Below are 23401 nucleotides of genomic sequence, written 5' to 3'. Positions count from 1 at the left end.
TAGTTAGCAGAAAAAAGTGGGGAGAATGGCTTGGGCAAGAAATGGCAAGTGATAGGTGGATCCAGGTAAGGATGGGTTGATCAATCTGTTCCCCAGGCTGCCTTCAAACCCGGACAGCAGACCCATTACTTCTGTTGCAATGTCTGGGAGTGGAAGTCAGTAGCAAAGTGCTGTCTGCACTCTAACCCTGGGCCATAACTCTTCTTGGTAACACATTCTGTTCCAATTTCAAGTTAATCAAGTTGATGACTTCTCTTCATTCTTTTAGTTCAGTTTAGCACCACATTGTATTTTAATAGTTCATCCAAAGGACATGGATGTAGCCAAGACTGGAGTTGTAAGGAGAGACCGAATAAAGTGGGACAGTTTTCCCTGAAATGAAAGAGGCTGAGAGGTGTCCTTATGGAGGGACATAAATAAGGTAGATGGTCATGGTCTTTTTCCTAGGGTAGAGGTCTAAAACTAGAGGGCATCGATTTAATGTGAGAAGGGAAAGATTTAAACGGAGTGCAAGAGGCAAGATTTTCATGCAGAGTGTGCATAGGGAACAAGCTGCCAGAGTATGTGATAGAAGTAGGTGCAGTTACAATGTTTAAAAGACATTTGGAACATTCATGGATAGGAATGGTTTAGTGGGATATGGGTCAAATGCAGGCAAATGGGTCTAGCACAGGAAGCCAGCTAGCTCAGCATGGATGAGTTGGGGTGAAGGGCCTTTTACACACTGTATAACTCTATGATGGCCACTTTTTTTCTGTCTATCTTAACATTTTACTTGCATGATGCTCTCGATTATGTGCTAAATCCTGACATGGGGTTTGAATGCACATTTCTTTGGTCAACCTGAGAGTACTTTTGATGATCCTATTCTAGCATGTTATTTGTAACAGCAATCATTTTAATCATCCTGCTTTTGTCCCTTTGGACTACTACAGTATCTGATGTCCACAGAACTGTCCATTTTCCAAACACAGGCAGAAATCCATGCATAAAATGTATATAAAATAATCCCAGAGATTGTGCTTGGTCGTGCAACTGAATCCTAATGTTAAAACTCCAGTGGTCAATTCTTGAGGCTAGTGACCTAAGGTTGAGCAATGATTATTTTATCACTTCATTCAAGTAAGATATTAGATGGTAATATATTTAGGTTCAAAACAGGAAGCATGATACTGGTACACATGATCAGTAAAGGAGGTCAGAATAGATATGTAGAGCTTGTGTTTCTGTGTTATATGACTTTGAAAGGTAATTATTAGGAGGAAAGTGCACCACAGGACAAAAAAAAATCTATTCTCATTAATAATATTCTTGTACCCCAGGTACTACTAATTGCATTTTATATTGTCAAGATTAGGTTAAATGTGGGAAAGTGCATTTTAATCAAAAAATGACCTTGTTTAGGTCACTTTGAGTCACTTCAGGCATTTGAGTAGGCTTGTGTGACCTTTCAAGGTTCAAGGTCTTTTATTGTCACGTGTGCCAATTAAGGTAGAGTGATATTCGATTTACTAAAAATGTTAGGAGTCAAAGTCACCTTGCTGCTTAAAAAGGCTGATTGCAAACAGTTTCAGTTCAAGAAGAAGGATTCCAGAAATTCTGAATAAACATACTGCAATAGATTTGTAGGAAAAGTATCATTGGACACAGCAGCTAGTTAGAAACTTCTCTGTCACAACCACTTGACATATTTGAAACATGTTTTGGTGTTGGTAGCATCTGAAGCAAGGCAAGATTTCACAACATTTGGTCATGTTAGCAAAGTATATTTAAAGTAACAGTTTGTTGAGTGAAAGTGCACACTCATGTAGGTCATCACTGAGGAAATGAGGTTAGCAATCAGCACTTTTGTATTAATCTGGTCAGCAATCAGCACTTTTGTATTAATTTTGCATTAATCAGCACTTTTGTATTAATCAACACTTTTGTATCCATGCTGTTTTATCTTCCACAATCAGATGTTTCTGTTTCCGTAACTAAATTGTGTCTTTATAGTCTGAAACGAGTTTCTTTCACTTCACCTATTATAGGTTTTTAGCCTTCTAATCACCCAATTTCACAATAAACTTTAATCTGTCCAGCAAAGAGTTCTGTAAACCCAGTGACCACTATGTGTTAAATAGAAGGGGATGCAAGAGGGGAACGTATAGGAGGGTTGGGAGGAATGTTTGATCAGCAACTAGTATCAACTCACCGAAATCATACCTAAATTAAAATATTGGAACACTCCAATTTCCCTGATAAGCAAATTAAATGCAATTATTTATCAATATTCAGAAGACAACTGTTTGAAACAAAGAACTGCAGATGCTGGTTAATACACAAAAGGACACAAAGTGCTGGAGTAACTCAGCAGGTCAGGCAGCATCTCTGGAGAACATGGATAGGTGGTGTTTCAGGTTGAGACCCTTCTTCAGAGGTGGGGAGAAGAAAGGTAGAAAAGGGCAAGGCAGAGAGGCACTCAACTTTACAAATCTGCACATCTTCAAACCTATATCGCACCCATTATTCTTATCACTGGCCTTTGTTCCTAGTAATGCTGCTAGTTGCACATACTGTAACAGTATTGCAAACTCGTGGACCTGAGCTGTAGGGAAAAGTTAGGCGGGCTAGGAGTTTGTTCCTTAAAGCACAGGAGGCCGAGGAGTGATTTTAAAGAGCTGTATAAAATCATGAGGGGAATAGATCAGGTGAATGCAGAGTGCCTTTTTTTCCCGAGGCAAGGGGTATAAAGAACTAGAGGGTTTTGCTTTAAGTTGGGAAGGGGAAGGGGGAGGGGGGGGGGGGCTGGTGGGTGGTGGGGAAAGGTTGCATAGGAACCTAAGGGGCAACTTTTTCACTCAGAAGATAGTGTGTATATGAAATGAAATGAGCTACTGCAGGAAGTAGTTGAGGCAGGTGCAATAACAACGTTTTAAAGACATTTGGACAGGTATGTGGGTAGGAAAGGTTCAGAGGGAAATGAGCCATCTCGGTCAGCATGGACAGATTGTGCTGAATGGGCTGTTTCTGTGCTGTATGACTAATGCTCTATGACATCCCAAGGTGCAAAAGATTAGTCAATTGTTAAATGTGCCTCTGTTTGCTGCCTTCTCTGGATATTCGGGTTCGGAGCTCATGCTTTGGGGAATCTGCCTCTAATTAGTTTTTCCAAAGAACAAGTGTTGCTACCGTAACAATATAGATCTGTAAATGACAGCACAATCACCCAATAATTCTTCATTATATGAATTCTATATTCAGTTTGACTATAATCCACAAACATTTGAAGACCTAACATGTCATTTTTTACTCTAAAACATCGTCCAGATATACTTCATGTGAGAACTCAGGACTTTGTAAATCTTCCCAGTTTTATCTTACATCCCTGTCACAATCTTGGTCGCAATGGAAATTGTCTCCTCCGAGTAAATGTTTAAGATTACAAATATATCATCACCTCTCTGGCTAAATTGTACAAACAAAATGCAAATAGATTAACAAAACAGTTAAATCATTTGTTGAAAAGAAGTTCTGTGGTTACAAAATACATAAATTTTATTGAAGTTTTAGAACACTGTGTTTACTCCGAATAGTTTAAAAGAACATGAGAAATGAACAGGGTGAATCATAACTCAGAGATTTGGCCTGGATGTCTTTCTGGCTTGTACAAACCTTGGTTAACTAATGCATTGCATAATACATTCAGCAACAGCATTCTTGCAGTTCCTGTGATAATCTTAAATAGAACCAGCTGCTGGCTGAGTTCGAGTTAGGGTGGTTGGTGGGGGTGGCTGATTGCTCAGTTATTTCTAGTCAGCCTCCAGAAAGTTGTACAGTACTAAGTAAATCTCTTGGGTTTTGAGATCAAACCTCATGGATTGAGTTCAGGACAGATTTTTAAAAATGTTTCTCTTTTTATAAGATGCTTTTAAACTGTATTTCAAATATAGATGCAAACAATTAAACCATATCAAGCTTTCCATAGTTGTTTATAGTGGCTCCTCAGGGTTTTTTTTTGCCACTATTTGCAACATAGTATGCAGGCCTTTGCTCTCTGATCTGTGGTAGCGGTGGTGTTTGACGTCTGCCCTTCCCCCAGAGAGCTAAGCTGGGCAGAGAAAAGAGCAGGAGGAGGCAATAAAGCTGAAAATTAAAAAAATTTCTTTTCTAAATTCACATTGTCATTTGCCAAATTTAGACGTGGCTGCAGTAAGCTGCAGTATTCAGTACAAGCCATGGAGAATTTCTGGAATTCCCTACTCCAGAGGTTTGTCTCAAACCTGTTTGTGGAATTGTTACCTTCTGGTTTCTTACTATGCTAACTGTGATGTATATTACATATACATCACATCTCCCCCTTTACTTTAATCACATCACATCTCCCCCTTTACTTTAATTACATCACATCTCCCCCTTTACTTTACTTACATCACATCTCCCCCTTCAACGTTGGGGTCAAAACTAATAACTTGAAGCTTTAATCAATTTAATGTGGATGAAACACCAGTCACAAGGCACAAGCCCATTGGCCCGCTTCTGCTCTTGGCCTCAAGGGGGCACTGGCATTTATATTACATATACATCACATCTCCCCCTTTACTTTAATTACATTACATCTCCCCCTTTACTTTACTTACATCACATCTCCCCCTTTACTTTACTTACATCACACTAACAATGAGGACAATTGCATTGTTTGTTGTGTGAAGTGATCCGAGATATTTTTAAAAATTGGTTATCACGAACAGGATCAAGACCCAGTTTGCTTTGTGTACATGGTATACTGAGAACAAGAAAGGTGTCACGTAAATTTCTGTTCTAAACTGATTTCAAAACTATTGTCCCATTTATCTTCCTAGTGTAGATTTTGTGTCGCTGCTGGTCATGTCACAATAGATTAACCCAGAACACTGGAGATCCCCTTTTACTAACATTTAGTGGGTTTTCTGATGCTAATCAAGTCTTGATGGCATTCTGACAATTTAGTAGTGACACAAGACCCAATTCGTGATTGACACAAAAAACTGGAGTAACTCAGCGAGTCAGACAGCATCACTGGAGAAAAGGAATAGGTGATGTTTCGGGTCGAGACCCTTCTTCAGGTTTGTTGAGGTGGGCTATCTAAAGCTTAATTCACTGTTACAGGTAGTCCAGTTAGTCATCACTGCATATGGACACAAGAGACAGCAGATGCTGGTACCTGAAGCTAAAAGAAAACTGCTGGACGAATTCAGGAGGTCAAGTAACACCTGTAGTGACGAAGGGGTGGTGGACATTGTGGGTTATGTTCCTGCATCAGATCCTGCTCGACCCATTGAATTTAGTTTAACTTATTTTAGTTTAGTGATACAGTGCGGAAACATGCCCTTCGGCCTACTGTGTCCATGCCGACCAGTGATCCTCATGCACTAACTAGCACCATCCTACACACTCGGGACAATTTACAATTTTCACCTAAGCCAAATTAAATTATCCAATGTACGTCATTGGAGTGTGGGACGAAACCGGAGCACCAGGGTAAAACCCACGCTGTCATGGGGAGAACATACAAACTCTGTACAGATAGCACTCGAACCCTGTCGATAGACAGAACCCAGGTCTCTGACGCTGTGAGGCAGGAACTCTACCGCTGCGCCACCGTGCCACACTGTGCTGGAGTTCTTCCAGCAGTTTGGATTTTACTGCTGGCAGCAGCTGGAACTGCTGTGCAAGTGCTAGGGGATTGTCCTTCGAGAAATAATAACATTTGCTCAAATTTGTCAAGTGCTGCCAGTTGCACTGACATAGACAACATCAAATATATATTGAATTTGTTGAATGAAGAATGTAAGTGAGGGAACTATTGTAATTTAATGAGGAATCCCTTAATAAGCTAAGATTAGCAATTTTTGGTGAAAAATTCCATGCACGTCCGCAATACAAGCAATATCAGAAAAACCAACAACTATTCAACTATTCAATGGCATGGTTAATAGTTTACGATGTTCTAGCACTTAAAAACTCTCACTCAGCAGATGTATGAACACTGATGTTTCCATGTCTAATGCAATCCAGATACATTCAGATCATTTACTGTTTTTCCAAAACCATTTCCTAATGAATTAAGTAACTACATTCTGTGCTTTTTGTGAAATCAAGCTAATGCCCATTTGATATTTCAACCTTGATCATACAAAAGGATTGTGTTATTTTTCTGGGCAGAGTCCATGTGGCTCACTGGAGATCTACTGGAATCCAGTGGAAATAGGCCAAACTAAGCACGTCTTTCAAAGTCAATGGGTATTCAACTAATCCTCAATTTAGGTTTTCCAACCAATACAGAAAATAACAGTTTAATTAATATTATTTGATAAGTAGCAATATAGAATTTGATATTTGGATACAGAATGCCTAGGCAGATTCTCCATCTAAGTTCTGTGGAATCTCAGCAGGTTTATGCTCTACAACTGTACTCCTTGCAGAGTCCAGTAGTTGAAGGCACTGACATGCTGGTACAAGATGCCGGCGAAGCCACATTTGGAGTACTATGTGCATTGCTGATCATCCTGTTATAGGAAGGATGGCATTAAACTAGAAAGGATGTAGAAAAGATTCACAAGGAAGTTACTGGCTCTGGAGGGTATGAGTTACAAGGAGAGGCGGGATAGGGGAGGACATCCTACCATGGAGCATAACAACACCGAGGTATGATCTAAGAGAGGTTTATAAAATCATGAGGGCACACATAAGATGGATAACCAGTCTTTATCCCAGAATAGGGGAGCCTAAAACTAGAGGGCATAGGTTTAAGGTGAGGGGATAACATTTAAAGGAGACCTTTCTATTCCAACTTTTTAATACAGGCAGTGGCAGATATGTGGAATGAGCTGCCGGAGGAAGTGGATGCAATTATTCCATTTGAAAGATATTCGGGCAGGTTCATGGATAGGAAATATTCAGAGAGATTTGAGACAAACGCATGCAAATGGGACTTGCTCATTTAGGCAACTTGATATGTTGGGCTGGGTTTTTGTGCTATATAAAAATCTGACTGAATCGGCCAGCTGGAATCTGAACAAATTTAGAACCTTTGTATTTAGATATGCATGCATCAAGCTCCCAAATTTGCTTTTACTTACAGAGATATACATGCTGGTACCTTTTTTTGATGGTGCTGCTATTTACTAGCAAGATTTAATTTGTTGTTATTCAGTATATAGCTAACTTATCACAGAGAAGGAGACATTCAGCACATTAGGCTCATGTTGGATCCCAGAAGAGCTATCCAAAAGGAGTCCTATTCCCTGTGACCCTGCAAGTTTTTTTTTCTCCCACTTATTCATCAACTCCCTTTTTTGATCCTTTAGCAATGTTAGGGTAATTTACTGGAGCCAATTAACCTATCAATGTGTGTAGAAAGGAACTGCAGATGCTGGTTTATACTGAAGATATACACAAAGTGCTGGAGTAACTCAGCGTCTCTGGAGAAAAACGACGCGTGACGTTTCGGGTTGGGAAGGTGGTGGCATTGCAGTATTGGACTGAAAAAGGGTCCCGACCTGAAACATCACCCATCCTTTTATTGCAGAGATGCTGCCTGACCTGCTGAGTTACTCCAACACTTTGTGTCTATCTAGCCTATCAATGTCTTTGTGATGTGGAGGAAAACCTCAGCACCCAGGGTATAAACCCGATGCAGTCACAAGGGGAATATGAAAACTCCACACAGACAGCATCCGTAGTCAGGTTCCCATCGGTTATGGAAGCTGTGAGGCAGCATCATTTACTGTTGTACTAATGTGCTGTTCAGCTGACTCTAGATATATGAAGTCAATGACACTTTAGTTTGCTGGTGCTGCTGGAAAGGATTTAAACTACTTTGACAGGGAAATGAGACACAGAATTGAAATGCCATCAAAGGTGAGGAACAGCAAAATATAGTTGGAAAACTAGGTAGGTTCAAAGTTGGCAGTGCTTACACAAACTTGATAGGGATGGATGCAAGGTTGGATTGTATTTATTTTAATTTTAAAAATAGTCTGACGAGAAAAGCAGATGAACTGAGTGAACTGGATAAGGGAACTTTAATTTTGTTGCAATATTAGAGGCTTTGGTGGCAAGGTAGACAGGAATGGCAACTCAAAATTCCAGGGTGCGATTCTTCAGGGTGACGAAAGGGTAGGGGGGGAGGGGGAGAGAATTGGTGTAAAACAGGGGGTGGCAGTGCAGTGTTAACCAAGGAGAACATTATGCAATAAGGAAAAGAGGATATCTTAGTTCAGTTTAGTTTATTATTATTATTATTGTCATGTGTACTGAGGTACAGTGAAAAGCTTTTTGTTGCATGCTATCAAGTCAGCAAAAAGACTAAACATGATTGCAGATATTAGAATAAAGGGTATAATGTTTAGAGCACGATGAATTCCAATGAAGTCCGATTAAAGATATTTTGAAGGTCTCTAAGAGGGTAGATGGAAGGTGAGGACTACTCTCCTGCTGATGAGAGGACAGTTCAGTCGCCTGATAACTTCTGGGAAGAAACTGTTCCTGAATCTGGAGGTGTGCATTTTCAAACTTCTGTACCTATTGCCTGATGGGATTGGGGAGAAAAGGGAGTGACAAGGTTGAGACAGATCCTTGATTATGATGGTTGCGGCATGAAGCGTAGATGGAGTCAATGGAATGGAAGTTGGTTTGCGTGATGGTCTGGGCTCCGTACACAACTCTCCTCAATTTCTTGTATTGTACCAGGTTCTTCAAATTATGCCATAAGGTGGAAACCCAGAAAGAAAAGAGGTGATCACTTTCCTGGGGTTGTAGTAAAGATCTCAAATCAAGTCACATTCAGTCTGAAGAAGGATTCCAACCCGAAACGTCACCCATCCTTTTTCTCCAGAGATACTGCCTGACCCGCTGAGTTACTCCAACACTTTGTGTCTATCTTCAAGTCAAGTCGAGTTTATTTTTATATGCACAACTACAGTGAGGTGCAGGTACAATGAAAGTCTTGCTTGCAGCAGTATCACAGGTGCTTAATAATCAGACAACACACAAAAAAGTAAATTATACATAAATGATATAAGACGCTGGTAAGAAATAAAACTACAAAAAAAGACATTAGTACAAAAATCTGATGTGTTGATAGTAGTTAACCAGAAACTTCTTCAAGACACAAGAGACTGCAGATATTAGAATCTTGAGCAAAAAACAAAATGCTGGAGGAACTCAGTGAATCACACAATATCTGTACAATACAATACAATACAATACAATATATCTTTATTGTCATTGTACAGGGGTACAACGAGATTGGGAATGCGTCTCCCATACGATGCAATAAATTAATTAGCTAGTCAATATTAATTTAAACAACCCAATGAAACAAATTGAAACAGTTTTAAAACAGAATAAAGTGCAAGTAGATCTGTGCCGGTTCACTGTGTGATGTGACCATCCGGCTCAGCAGGACCGGTTCACAGCAGCTATGGCCCTGGGGATGACGCTGTTCCTGAGTCTGCAGGTGCGGGCGTAGAAGGCCTTGTATCGTATGCCCGATGGTAGAAGTTCGAACAGACTGTTGCAAGGGTGTGAAGAGTCTTTGTGGATGCTGGTGGCTTTTCTGAGGCATCGTGTGTTGTAGATGCCCTCCAAGGCTGGTAGCTGTGTTCCGATGGTCCTCTGAGCTCTATGGACTACCCGCTGAAGAGCTTTCCGTTTTGGTTCAGGATTCTACTTCTTTAAGCTAGCCTGGTTGAAGTTCAAAGTGATGATGTGGAATGCACCAGGGTATGCCATCGGATGGTTTTTGATTGCTGCGCTCAATTACCCAACTGCTATATTGATGTCTGCCTGAGGTGGGATGTATCATATCATATCATATATATACAGCCGGAAACAGGCCTTTTCGGCCCTCCAAGTCCGTGCCGCCCAGTGATCCCCGCACATTAACACTATCCTACACCCACTAGGAACAATTTTTTACATTTTACCCAGCCAATTAACCTACATACCTGTACGTCTTTGGAGTGTGGGAGGAAACCGAAGATCTCGGAGAAAACCCACGCAGGTCACGGGGAGAACGTACAAACTCCCTTACAGTGCAGCACCCGTAGTCAGGATCGAACCTGAGTCTCCGGCGCTGCATTCGCTGTAAAGCAGCAACTCTACCGCTGCGCTACCGTGCCGCCCTAGACTGGAGACAGAATAATGGCGGAGTACCGTCACAGTAGGCACTTAACTGCCAGATGTTCCAGGTTAGGGAGCAGGAAGAGAAACAAAACCACCACCTACGAAACCACAACGAGTTTGTCATGAAGTTTACGTCGCCATCGCATCCTGTCCATCAAGTCCACACATGAATGGATTGTGTATCTGGAGAGTTGGGCCTCACCAGCTGTTCCTCGTGTCCATCTGATACAGCAGTGTCGCTCTCTTGGTTTTCAAATGATCAACAGGAAATAGAGGAGCAGATATGTAAGCAAATCGCAGAGAAGTGTAAAAATAATAGGGTTACAGCCAAAAGAGGATTTCACCTTCCCCCACATTAACCAGGAACTCCTTTGTGTGAATGGTAGAGAAGATGGGATTCTTAAAGTACATCCAGGCGAGCCTATTCCAGGTTGCTATGCGAGACAGTGGAAAACTTTTGGAATCAATATGAAGATATTTCTGCTAGTGAAGGGGCAGTATTAAAGCAGATCATTGGGAATGCAGCCAGGCAAATACATAGAAGTACACAGAACGTACAGCGCAAAAACAGCCCCTCCAGCCCAATATGTTTGAAAAGAATGTACTTTACCCTCTCAACCCTGTTCTCCTGCCTTCTCCCCTTAACCTTTGATGCCCTTACTAATCAAGAACCTCATGACTAATTCTTTCATTCACCTATCACTCACCAGGCTTTGTCCTGCTCCTCCCTCTTCTGGATTTCTGCCCCCCTCACCCCCTCTACAGCAACAGTCGGATCTGACCTTTTCCATGTTTTCCAGAGATACTGCCTGACCTGCTGAGTTACTTTTGCATCTTTTTTTGCAAACTGGCACCTGCAGTTCCTTGTGATTACAGGCATCCTTTTCATTCAGAGGGTGGTGGTATATGGAACGAGCTTCCAGAAGAAGTAACTGAAGCAGATACGATAATAGCATTTATAAGACGCTTGGACGGGTATATGGATAGGAAAGATTTTGCGCGATATTGGTCAAATGTAGGCAAATGGGACTATCGTTAATGGTTATGTTGGTGGGCTAGAAAATAAAGTGAGTGAATTTATGTTTACATTTATATCTGTTGATTATTTATACATTTTGCATTTACCTACAAGGTTTATGTTATATTAATAATTTCTGATAGAACATTCCATTATAAGTTCGTCTTGTCACCTGCCTTACTGAACAGCACCATAGAAAGATATAAAGATATTATCTCACCAAAGTTCAAAATGTGAAAATTTTGTATACACAACCACCCTATGTTATGTAATTTAAATACTTTTGGAAGTGATTGTTGACTATGCTGCAAAACAAGTTGACCAGATGTAAACCAAGGTATTTATTCACAAAATGCTGGAGTAACTCAGCAGGTCAGGCAGATGCTGCCTGATGTAAACCAAGTGTCTGTTCTGCCCAGCAGCTCCCATAGTCTAGAGGGTTTTATTTTAAAGATTTATTTGGATGAGCTCGATCAGCATTAGCAGGTAGCACAATCCAACTCTCATTAAAAAAATCAGATATCTCTTTGATGGCCTTAAATTCAATCAGGTCCAGAAATTAACACCTCATGAAAGGGAACAAGAAGTAAAGGGGTAAAGGTAAGTATTAAAAGATTGTTTTATAAGTGATTTGCTGTTAATACAGGTGTAATAGTTCAATTAAGTATTTAAATAGACATTGAAAGTGCACAATGTCTATTGTAGACTGGAGACACTCCACACTTCCCTGGATCTCTGTGATGTGACTCCCACCCTGCAATTCACCATTCACCAGTTTTCATATCTTTCTAAAGTTTTAAATATAACATTGGACAATTTCCTCTTCAGACTTTTCAGTTCAGTCAAAAGGTTTGTTCAAATTTCACCTTGCAACTCAAATCAAGAATCAACATTTTAAAGACTAATCCATATATATATATATATATATATATATATATATATATATATATATATATATATTTACAAGTACTGATGAATCTACAGTATGTTAATATCATTTTCTATCTTTATTTTAGATTCTAGGCATCTTGATATCACTTGAAGTGTTGCATGATGTGAATTTCTAGGTTTAAAATGTATAGTATTTTGTTTCTGTTGTCTTTTAACTTTGGTTCCATGAAGCAGAAACTCGTTGTGCTTCCTACATTGAGTTACAGGTCTCTTGGGCTTAGCAGCACTTTGATTTTTGATCTCTTCACCTTGAAATTTAGGGGCTTTGAGCTGGCAGTGTGTTTTCAATCCATCATGACTTTTGAGGTTATAGTCAATTGCATTAAAATCAGGAATTCCCTCAATGTCTTTATGTTTCCTTTTAATCCAATGGGATATCATTACTTGTCTACAAAAATATCAAATGAATGCAATATTTAAAAATACTCATTGGAGGTATTGAATGGTGCAGCTGCTTTTCTGGTCATAACTTTTAATAGCCAAATGTAAAGCAACTTTTAAAGGGTTTTTGCCAGCAGTGCGAAACCAGAGAGAGGACAGCATTATATTTTTCTCACTTTGTGCTCTGGCCAACATGCATAATACTGACTATTAAGATTGTGTTTGTTTCTTTTCTGTAGTGGGAATGTGGAACATAATGAAACGCTGCATGACAACACACTCATTCTCACAATGCCGCTGAAACATGAAGTGGATACTGCTGTTACAGGGTAAATATGAACAATGTACTGGTATCTTTTGAAGCTGGAATATAATTCATAATCATACTTTATTAGCCAAGTATGTTTTGCAACATACGAGGAATTTGTTTTGCCACACAGTCATACCAATTAAAAGCAACAGAACACAAAATACATTTTAACATAAACATCCAACACAGTGACTCCTCCACTGCGATGGAAGGTGAAAAAAAGTTCAATCTCTTCCCTCCTTTGCTCTCCTGCGGTCGGGGGCCTCGAGTCTTCCGTTGAGGGGACGATCTTGACTCCCATAGCTGGTCAATCGGACCCGGGTCGGGGCTAGTCGAACCCTCTGCGATTTGGAGCTTCCCGACATCGGTCTCTACCCGAGACTGCGAGCTCCTCGATGGTGAAATCCGCAGGCCGCTGTTGGAGCGGCGATCCCAGGCAAGGGATCACAGGCTCTGATAGTAAGTCCACGTCCCCGGGGTGGGGCTCAAAGTCAGTCCCGAGCAAGGCTTCCAGCTCCATGATGTTAGGCCGCAGAGCGACCGGAGATACGATCCGGAAAACAATCACATCTCCGCCAAGGTAAGAGATTGAAAAAAAGTTTCCCCCGACCCCCTCCCCCACCCCCCACATAAAACAAACCAGAGAACATCAACACATACTTTTAAAATGCACTAAAAATAATATAAAGGATGAAAAGACAGACAGACCGTTGGCAAGGCTCCCATCACTGATGGTGCCACCCGGTGGACAATGATAATTTGGTACACAATGACTAAAGAACAATTTTGGCAGGGAGGCAGTGCAAGTTGAATCCCTCCATAGGGGGTCCAGAGTGGACTATGGATCTGGGTAGAGGAGATAACCACTGTGAAGAGTAAGGTAAGAATGGGCATCTGCTTCCAGTGAGTGGGGAAGCCTGCGATGGAAAGAGTAGCTGCTGGTGATAAGAATCTGCTTAAGGCTCGAAAAAGATTTTGAATGAGAGATAGGACACAGACCTGGAAACAGAATTGCAGGCCTTTGGGATGGGAGATTAGGGTTAAGAACGTAGAAAAGCAGAAAACAGGAAAGATCCTTTCCTGCAGGATGTGGGAAGTCAGGGAAACTGCTGAGACTACACCTGTGGTCATTGTGTCCAGGTGCAACTCCTGAAAGACTGCATTAAGGAACTGGAGCAACAGCTGGATGACCTCAGGAGCTTCTTGATTACAACACATAGCGAGGATGGTGTGCTGCTTTCCTGGTTGAAGGAGTCCAGAACATGCATGTTCCTGTTAGAGAGAAGGGCAAGACAGGTGGTTATAAGGAAGCTTGAATGATGAGGAAAATTAAGGCTTTTGTCAAGAGTAAGACGGAGGCGTGGGGCAGGTATAAGCAGCTGGGGTCAAGTGTATCCCTGGAGGAGTTTCGGGAACTAAGGCGCAGGTTAAAAAAGGAAATCCGGAGGGCAAAAAGAGGACAGGAGATAGCTCTGGCAGATAACATTAAGGCTAATCTTGAGATTTTATGTACATAAAGGGAAAAATGGTAACGAGGGAGAGAATGGAACCCCTCAGGAATCAAAGACATCAACTCTGTGTGTAGCTACAGGAGATGGACAAGGTCTTCAATGAGTATTTCTCCTCTGTTTTTACCATGGAGAAAGACATGAGGACGGGAACTTGAGACAGTCAATGGAAGTGCCTTGAGAGCAGTCAGTATTAAGGTCGAAGAGGTGCTGAAGGCCAAGACAGGTATGAAGCTAGGCAAATCTCCTGGGCCTGAACAGATATATCCGAGTATATTGTGGGGAGGTAGAGAGAAAATTGCAGTTGCCCTGGCTGAGTATACAGAGGCATATGATATACTTACTTTTAGGTGGACAAGGGCTGATTTGGGATAGCCAGCATGGTTTTGTATGTGGGAGGTCGTGTCTCATGAATCTGATTGAGCTTTTTGAAGTTGTGACCAAAAAGGTTGATGAAGGCAGAGCAGTAAGGTGTTGTAGAAATGGATTTCAGCAAGGCATTCAACAAGGTTCCACATGGTAGGCTTCTCTGGAAGGTTAGAACGCATAGGATCCAGGGAGAGATAGCTGAATGGATAGATAATTGACATCATGGAAGGAGGCAGAGGGTGATGATAGAAGCTTGCTTTTCGGATTGGAGGCCTGTGACTAGTGGTGTGGCTCAGGGTTCGGTGCTGGGCCCATTGCTGTTTGTCATGTATATCATTGATTTGGATGAGAATGTACATGGCATGATTATATAGTTTGCAGACGACACAAAAGTGGGTGGTATTGTAGATAGTGAAGATGGTTGTCGATATTTGCAGCAGGATCTTGATCAGTTGGGCAGGTGGGCTGAGGAATGGTGGATGGAATTTAATACAGAGAAATGTGAGATGTTGTATTTTGAGAAGACTTATTTGGACGAGGGAATTGAATGCAACATCTCCAAGTTTGCGGATGACACGAAGCTGGGGGGCAGTGTTAGCTGTGAGGAGGATGCTAGGAGGCTGCAACGTGACTTGGATAGGTTAGGTGAGTGGGCAAATGCATGGCAGATGCAGTATAATGTGGATAAATGTGAGGTTTTCCATTTTGGTGGCAAGAACAGGAAAGCAGACTATTATCTGAATGGTGGCCGATTAGGAGAAGGGGAGATGCAACGAGACCTGGGTGTCATGGTACACCAGTCATTGAAAGTAGGCATGCAGGTGCAGCAGGCATTGAAGAAAGCGAATGGTATGTTGGCATTCATAGCGAGGGGATTTGAGTATAGGAGCAGGGAGGTTCTGCTGCAGTTGTACAGGGCATTGGTGAGACCACACCTGGAGTATTGCGTACAGTTTTGGTCTCCTAATCTGATGAAAGACATTCTTGCCATAGAGGGAGTACAGAGAAGGTTCACCAGATTGATTCCTGGGATGGCAGGACTTTCATATGAAGAAAGACTGGATAGACTCGGCTTGCACTCACTGGAATTTAGAAGATTGAGGGGGGATCTTATAGAAACTTACAAAATTCTTAAGGGGTTGGACAGGCTAGATGCAGGAAGATTGTTCCCGATGTTGGGGAAGTCCAGAACAAGGGGTCACAGTTTAAGGATAAGGGGAAAGTCTTTTAGGATCGAGAAGAGAAAGTTTTTTTTCACACAGAGTGGTGAATCTGTGGAATTCTCTGCCACAGAAGGTAGTTGAGGCCAGTTCATTGGCTATATTTAAGAGGGAGTTAGCTGTGGCCCTTGTGGCTAAAGGGATCAGGGGGTATGGAGAGAAGGCAGGTACGGGATACTGAGTTGGATGATCAGCCATGATCATATTGAATGGCGTTGCAGGCTCGAAGGGCCGAATGGCCTACTCCTGCACCTATTTTCTATGTTTCTATGTTTCTAACATGGGCAGGACCTACACAGTGAATGGTAGGCCTCTGGGGTGTGTATTACAGCAGAGGGATCGAGGAGTGCAGGTACATAGTTCCTTGAAGGTGGCGTCACAGGTAGATAGGGTGGTCAACAAGGCTTTTGGCACATTATAACATATAACATATAACAACTACAGCATGGAAACAGGCCTGTCCGGCCCTACCAGTCCACGCCGACCATTCTCCCTGACCTAGTCTCATCTACCTGCACTCAGACCATAACCCTCCAATCCCCTCCTATCCATATACCTATCCAATTTACTCTTAAATAATAAAATCGAGCCAGCCTCCACCACTTCCACCGGAAGCCCATTCCATACAGCCACAACCCTCTGAGTAAAGAAGTTCCCCCTCATGTTACCCCTAAACCTTTGTCCCTCAATTCTGAAGCTATGTCCCCTTGTTGGAATCTTCCCCACTCTCAAAGGGAAAAGCCTACCCACGTCAACTCTGTCCGTCCCTCTCATAATTTTAAAAACCTCTATCAAGTCCCCCCTCAACCTTCTACGCTCCAAAGAATAAAGACCCAACCTGTTCAACCTCTCTCTGTAGCCTAAGTGCTGAAACCCAGGCAACATTCTAGTAAATCTCCTCTGTACCCTCTCCATTTTGTCGACATCCTTCCTATAATTTGGCGACCAGAACTGCACACCATACTCCAGATTCGGCCTCACCAATGCCCTGTACAATTTCAACATTACATCCCAACTTCTATACTCGATGCTCTGATTTATAAAGGCAAGCATACCAAACGCCTTCTTCACCACCCTATCCACATGAGATTCCACCTTCAGGGAACAATGCACAGTTATTCCCAGATCCCTCTGTTCCACTGCATTCCTCAATTCCCTACCATTTACCCTGTACGTCCTATTTTGATTTGTCCTACCAAAATGCAGCACCTCACACTTATCAGCATTAAACTCCATCTGCCATCTTTCAGCCCACCCTTCCAAAAGGCCCAAGTCTCTCTGTAGACTTTGAAAATCTACCTCACTATCAACTACTCCACCTATCTTAGTATCATCTGCATATTTACTAATCCAATTTGCCACACCATCATCCAGATCATTAATGTAAATGACAAACAACAGTGGACCCAACACAGATCCTTGGGGCACTCCACTAGACACTGGCCTCCAACCTGACATACAATTGTCAACCGTTACCCTCTGGTATCTCCCATTCAGCCATTGTTGAATCCATCTTGCAACCTCACTATTAATACCCAACGATTTAACCTTCTTAATCAACCTTCCATGTGGAACCTTGTCAAATGCCTTACTGAAGTCCATATAGACAACATCCACAGCCTTGCCCTTATCAATTTCCCTGGTAACCTCTTCAAAAAATTCAAGAAGATTAGTCAAACATGACCTTCCAGGCACAAATCCATGTTGACTGTTTCTAATCAGGCCTTGATTATCCAAATAATTATATATATTGTCCCTAAGTATCTTTTCCATTAATTTTCCCACCACAGACGTCAAACTAATAGGTCTATAATTGCTAGGTTTACTTTTAGAACCTTTTTTAAACAAAGGCACAACATGCGCAATGCGCCAATCTTCCGGCACCATCCCTGTTTCTAATGACGTTTGAAATATTTCCGTCATAGCCCCTGCTATTTCTGCACTAACTTCCCTCAATGTCCTAGGGAATATCCTATCAGGACCTGGAGACTTATCCACTTTTATATTCTTCAAAAGTGTCCGTACCTCCTCTTCTTTAATCATCCTAATTTCCATCACTACTCTACTTGTTTCGCTTACCTCACATAATTCAATATCCTTCTCCTCGGTAAATACCGAAGAAAAGAAATTGTTTAATATCTCCCCCATTTCTTCCGGCTCAGCACATAGCTGTCCACTCTGACTCTCTAATGGACCAATTTTATCCCTCACTATCCTTTTGCTATTGACATATCTGTAGAACCCCTTGGGGTTTACTTTTACATTACTTGCCAAAGCAGCCTCATATCTTTTTTTCGCTTTTCTAATTTCCTTTTTAAGATTCCTTTTACATTCTATTGGCCTTCATCGGTCAAAGTATTGAGTATTGGAGTTGGGAATCATTGTGCAGTCATATAAGATGTTGGTGAGGCCACATTTAGAGTATTGTATTCAGTTTTGGGAACCATGTTATAGGAAAGATGTTGTCAAGCAGGAAAGGATGAAGAGAAGACTTATGACGATGTTGCCAGGACTCGTGGGCTTGAGCTACAGGGAGAGTATCAGGGTGTTAATGAGTAATCCTTTAACGAAATTATAGGCCAAAGTGTTCAACATCTGTTCAGCAAAATAGAATGGTAACGTGAAGAGTGGCTTGTGGGGTGGAGGAATCTGATTTCTTGTGTTGTACAAATAGGAATGGACAGGGACAGGATCTAATTGTTATTGTTCATTGAGTAATATGATAGAGTAATCTGATCATGCTGGGATATGGGTATAGAATCAGAAGTGGAAACTGACTTGCAAAGCAACAAAGAAAGCTGAGTCTAATAATATCAATAGAGGAAGGGAGGCACCAGTGATATCCATTTTACAGGCATTTGCAGTTTGTAAAGGATATTGCGAGTCTTCAGTATTCTCAGACAACTCACTCTTTGTACTTCTTGTGTCAAGGAGACCGCAGTGCAGTGTCAGAGTTAATGGGTTATTTTAATGTGCCGAAGTAGAGATGGTTGAAAGCTTCAAGTTCTTAGGAATAAATATCACCAGCAATTTATCCTGGACCACCCACATCGAAGCAATGACCAGCTGTAATCAGGCAACTGAATTGTCTTCTTACCAACTAGAGAGCAGTCCGGACCTCCCATCGACTTCATTGGAGACCTTTGAACTATCTTTAATCAGACTTTACTGGACTTTATATTGCACCAAACCTTATACCCTTTATCCTGTATCTGTCCAACAGCTTTTAAAACATTGTATTTATCTCCGTCTGTACCACTTCCTCTGACAGCTCATTCCATATACCCACCACCCTCTGGATGAAAAGGTTTGCCTTCAGATCCCTTTTATATCTTTGCCCTCTTACCTTTAATCAGTGCCCTCTTTAATCAGTGCCCCCAAGGCTAGCCACCTTGACAATAAGACTGTGATCATCCTTATAAGTTCACCCCAAGGCATCATATGCCCAAGGGAAAAAAATCCCAGACTGGCCTTGTAAATCTGCATCCTTTTATCTGAATTAAACTCCATCATTCATTTCTTGGCCGTTTGGTCCAGTTAATCAAGATCTTGTTATAATCTTTGATAACCTTCTTCACTATTCTACCAATTTTGGTGCCTTCCCCAAACTTATCAACAACACCAATTACGTTCTCGTAGTCAGCATAATAGTAATCCCTGGTCCCAGGCCTTCAATCCTTGGTATATCAAACCAGGGTGGGACTTGCACAGTAAATGGTAGCACTGGAGGGTGTTGAAAAAAACAGAGAGATATGAGAGTGTAAGTATACACAAGGGAATGCAGGTGCTAATTTACAAACCATGACACAAAGTGCTAGACTAACTCAGCAGGTCAGGCAGCATCTCTGGAGAACATGGATAGGTGACCTTCAGGGACCTTTCTTCAGACTGAAATATGAGTTACTCCAGCACTCTGTATATTTATTTGGGAGTACAGCAGTATGGTTCCTTGAAAGAGGCATGTCAGTGACGAGCACGGTAGATAGTGTGGTGAAGAAGGCGTTTTGCGTGCTTGCCATCACTGGGAATATAAATGTTGGGACATCATGATGGAGTTGTACAAGACATTGGTGCAACCACTCGTGCAGTTCTGGTTACCCAGCAATAGGAAGATTGTCATTAAGTTGGAAAAGGTACCAAAGAGATTCACCAGGATGTATCCTGGGCTTGCCGGCTTGAGGTATAGGAAGGGACTGGATAGGCTGAGACTTTTGTCTTTGGAGCATAGGTGGTGATCTTATTGAGATAGACAAGATCATGAGATTCTCTCTCCTAAGATAGGAGGAGCCTATCAAACCTTTCCCTGTCACTCAAGTTTGTTAAATAAAGGCACGTTAGCCATCCACCAGTCATCAGGCACCTCACCTCACCTCAGATAATATATATATATCATCTTTATATACATCTCATCTATACACATATATATAAGACACAAGAAACTGCAGATATTGGAATCTTGAAAAAAAATAACTGCAGAAGGAACGACACTTCACTGTGCTTTCCATGACTGAAAATGCACAAAGAGGAAGTTTCTGACAATATTGAAAACTTGCATCATTTGTAAACTGCCGATGGCAACAAAATGCACATTTCCTGATGCTTCCCTGCAGTCCTTCCTATGTTGAGTTTTCCTAGACTCTTTGTTTTCTTCATTGCTTTACAAAACACTGTTCCACTACCTGATTCTGCACCCATATACATTCATGATCAGATCTCTCTGCAATCCTATCAATTTATTGACTACAACAATCTGAATAAGGGTTCCAACGTTTAAAGCATTGTCTGTTCATTTCTGTTTATAGATGCTGCCTGACCCACTGAGTTCCTCGAGCAGTTTGTTTTTGCTGGTGACACAAATATCTCTGCCAGGGCCCCAGCAATTTCTTCCCTACTTTCCCACAATGACCTAGGATCCACATGCTCGGGCCCTGGGCATTTATCAACCTTTATACACCTTACGACCACAGCACCTCCTCTTATGTAATGTGGATATCTTTCAATACACTTTTCCCTGAATTCTCAAGCTTATATGACCTTCTTCATGGTAATACAAATTTTAGTTTAGTTTAGAGATACAGCATGGAAACAAGCCTGCCGAGTCCACACTGATCATTGATCATTCACACTAGTTCAATATTATCCTACTCTTGCATCCACTCCTGACACACTCAGGCCTAATAACCTACAAACCTGCATGTCTTTAGGATGTGGGAGGAAACCAGGGCACCCAGATGAAACCCACGCAGTCACAGGGAGAACGTGCAAACTCATGAGAAACATATTGACGTTTAATGGAGTCATTTAAAGGAGCACATGCACATTGCTTAGCAGTTGTTCTGCATTGTGCGTGTAAACTATTCTCGAGAGTGTGCTGGTATGTTTAACTACTCTTTGCTGACTATTAACATATTTTGGGGTTCAGATTTGTTTTGAGTGTTAGAGTGTTAAAACTGAGGTGAGAAGGAACTTTTTCACCCAGAGAGTTGTGAATTTGTGGAATTCTCTGCCACAGAGGGCAGTGGAGGCCAAATCACTGGATGGATTTAAGAGAGAGTTAGTTAGATAGAGCTCTAGGGACTAGTGGAATCAAGGGATATGGGGAGAAGGCAGGCACGGGTTACTGATTGTGGATGATCAGCCATGATCACAATGAATGGCGGTGCTGACTCGAAGGACCGAATGGCCTCCTCCAGCACCTATTTTTCTATGTTAGCACACATTGGGTCTAAGTGAATCAGAACCACATTTTACATGGGAACCTTTTCTCTTTTGACAGAAAACAAGACAAATTATAAAATGGGTTGTTGGTTTGGAATGGGATGTTTTGCACTGTCTATCTGTCTGGATTTCATACTCTGTGAAAACAGCATGCAGAGGAGATATATGATTTGCCTGTAGAAAATGAATCTCATAATTCATCCCCTAAATGTGAATAAAATGAAATAAAAATTCCACACTTAATAAAACATAGATGTCTTATGATGCTGCTTCTGCAACTATCTTGCATCTGGAGCAAGCATGAAAGAAACAAGGATGAAAAGAAGGGAACTCGACCCAAAACTAGATCAGTCTGAAGAAGGGTCTCGACCCGAAACGTCACCCATTCCTTCTCTCCATAGATGCTGCCTGTCCCCGCTGAGTTACTCCAGCTTTATGTGTCTATCTTCGATTTAAACCAGCATCTGCAGTTCCTTCTTACACGTGAAAACATGCTTAAATGGCAATGCTCCTGATTTTTCTGCTGTGGATGTCATCTCAAGGGAGAAACAATCTTCAATACTTGGGGACTAGAAAGTAGAAACGATTGCTCACCTGAAAGAATTCTTTGGGAATGAAGCTCAGATGGTTACTAGTGTAGCCACACCACAGACCCAGCTTTTGTACTAATTCTGGGATTAAAAAAATGACCTATTTTTCTAGCCTGCTCTGCTCTTTCTTTGAACAAAATCAAGCACCTTGCCCACATTCTGGGGAATTAGTTGTTTCCAACCCCATGCCTTGTAACACTAGTGTGAGCTCAGCTGCTGAGTTACTCCAACATTTTGTGATACCTTCGATTTGTACTAGCCTCTCTGTACTTGCCTCGTGTACTTGTTCCTCGTATGACTACAAATCATGTCTGACGAATCTTATAGAATTTTTCGAGGATGTAACTAGTAGAGTGGATAAGGGAGAACCAGTCGATGTGTTATATCTGGACTTTCAGTAGGCCTTCGACAAGGTCCCACATAGGAGATTGGTGTACAAACTTAAAGCACACGGTATTGAGGGTTCAGTGTTGAGGTGGATAGAAAATTGGTTGGCGGACAGGAAGCAAAGAGTAGGAATAAACGGGTCCTTTTCGGAATGACAGGCAGTGACTAGTGGGGTACCGCAAGGCTCAGTGCTGGGACCCCAGTTATTTACAGTGTATATTAATGATTTGGACGAGGGAATTGAATGCAACATCTCTAAGTTTGTGGATGACACGAAGCTGGGTGGCAGTGTTAGCTGCGAGGAGGATGCTAGGAGGCTGCAGAGTGACTTGGATAGATTAGGCGAGTGGGCAAATGCATGGCAGATGCAATATAATGTGGATAAATGTGAGGTTATCCACTTTGGCGGCAAGAACAGGAAAGCAGAGTATTACCTGAATGGTGACCGGTTGGGAGAAGGGGAGATGCAACGTGACCTGGGTGTCATGGTGCACCAGTCATTGAAAGCAAGCATGCAGGTGCAGCAGGCAGTGAAGAAAGCGAATGGTATGTTGGCATTCATAGCAAGAGGATTTGAGTTTAGGAGCAGGGAGGTTCTGCTGCAGTTGTACAGGGCCTTGGTGAGACCGCACCTGGAGTATTGTGTGCAGTTTTGGTCTCCTAACCTGAGGAAAAACGTTCTTGCCTTAGAGGGAGTACAGAGAAGGTTCACCAGATTGATCCCTGGGATGGCGGGACTTACATATGAGGAAAGACTGGATAGACTGGGCTTGTACTCGCTGGAATTTAGAAAACTGAGG

At 41.8% G+C, this 23401-nt stretch overlaps 1 protein-coding gene across 1 annotated transcript in view; it reads left to right on the top strand.

The window, feature by feature from the left end:
- Positions 1-23401, top strand: part of itga9 (integrin, alpha 9) — a 265189-nt gene that overhangs the window by 185069 nt on the left and 56719 nt on the right. Inside the window, exon 21 of the mRNA XM_078397893.1 lies at positions 12739-12828. Coding sequence (XP_078254019.1) covers positions 12739-12828 — 90 coding nt within the window. The remainder of the gene's footprint in view (positions 1-12738; positions 12829-23401) is intronic.

The sequence above is a fragment of the Rhinoraja longicauda genome, chromosome 4, assembly GCF_053455715.1.
Source record: "Rhinoraja longicauda isolate Sanriku21f chromosome 4, sRhiLon1.1, whole genome shotgun sequence".
Lineage (NCBI taxonomy): Eukaryota > Metazoa > Chordata > Chondrichthyes > Rajiformes > Arhynchobatidae > Rhinoraja > Rhinoraja longicauda.
This window is presented reverse-complemented; position numbering and strand designations above follow the sequence as displayed.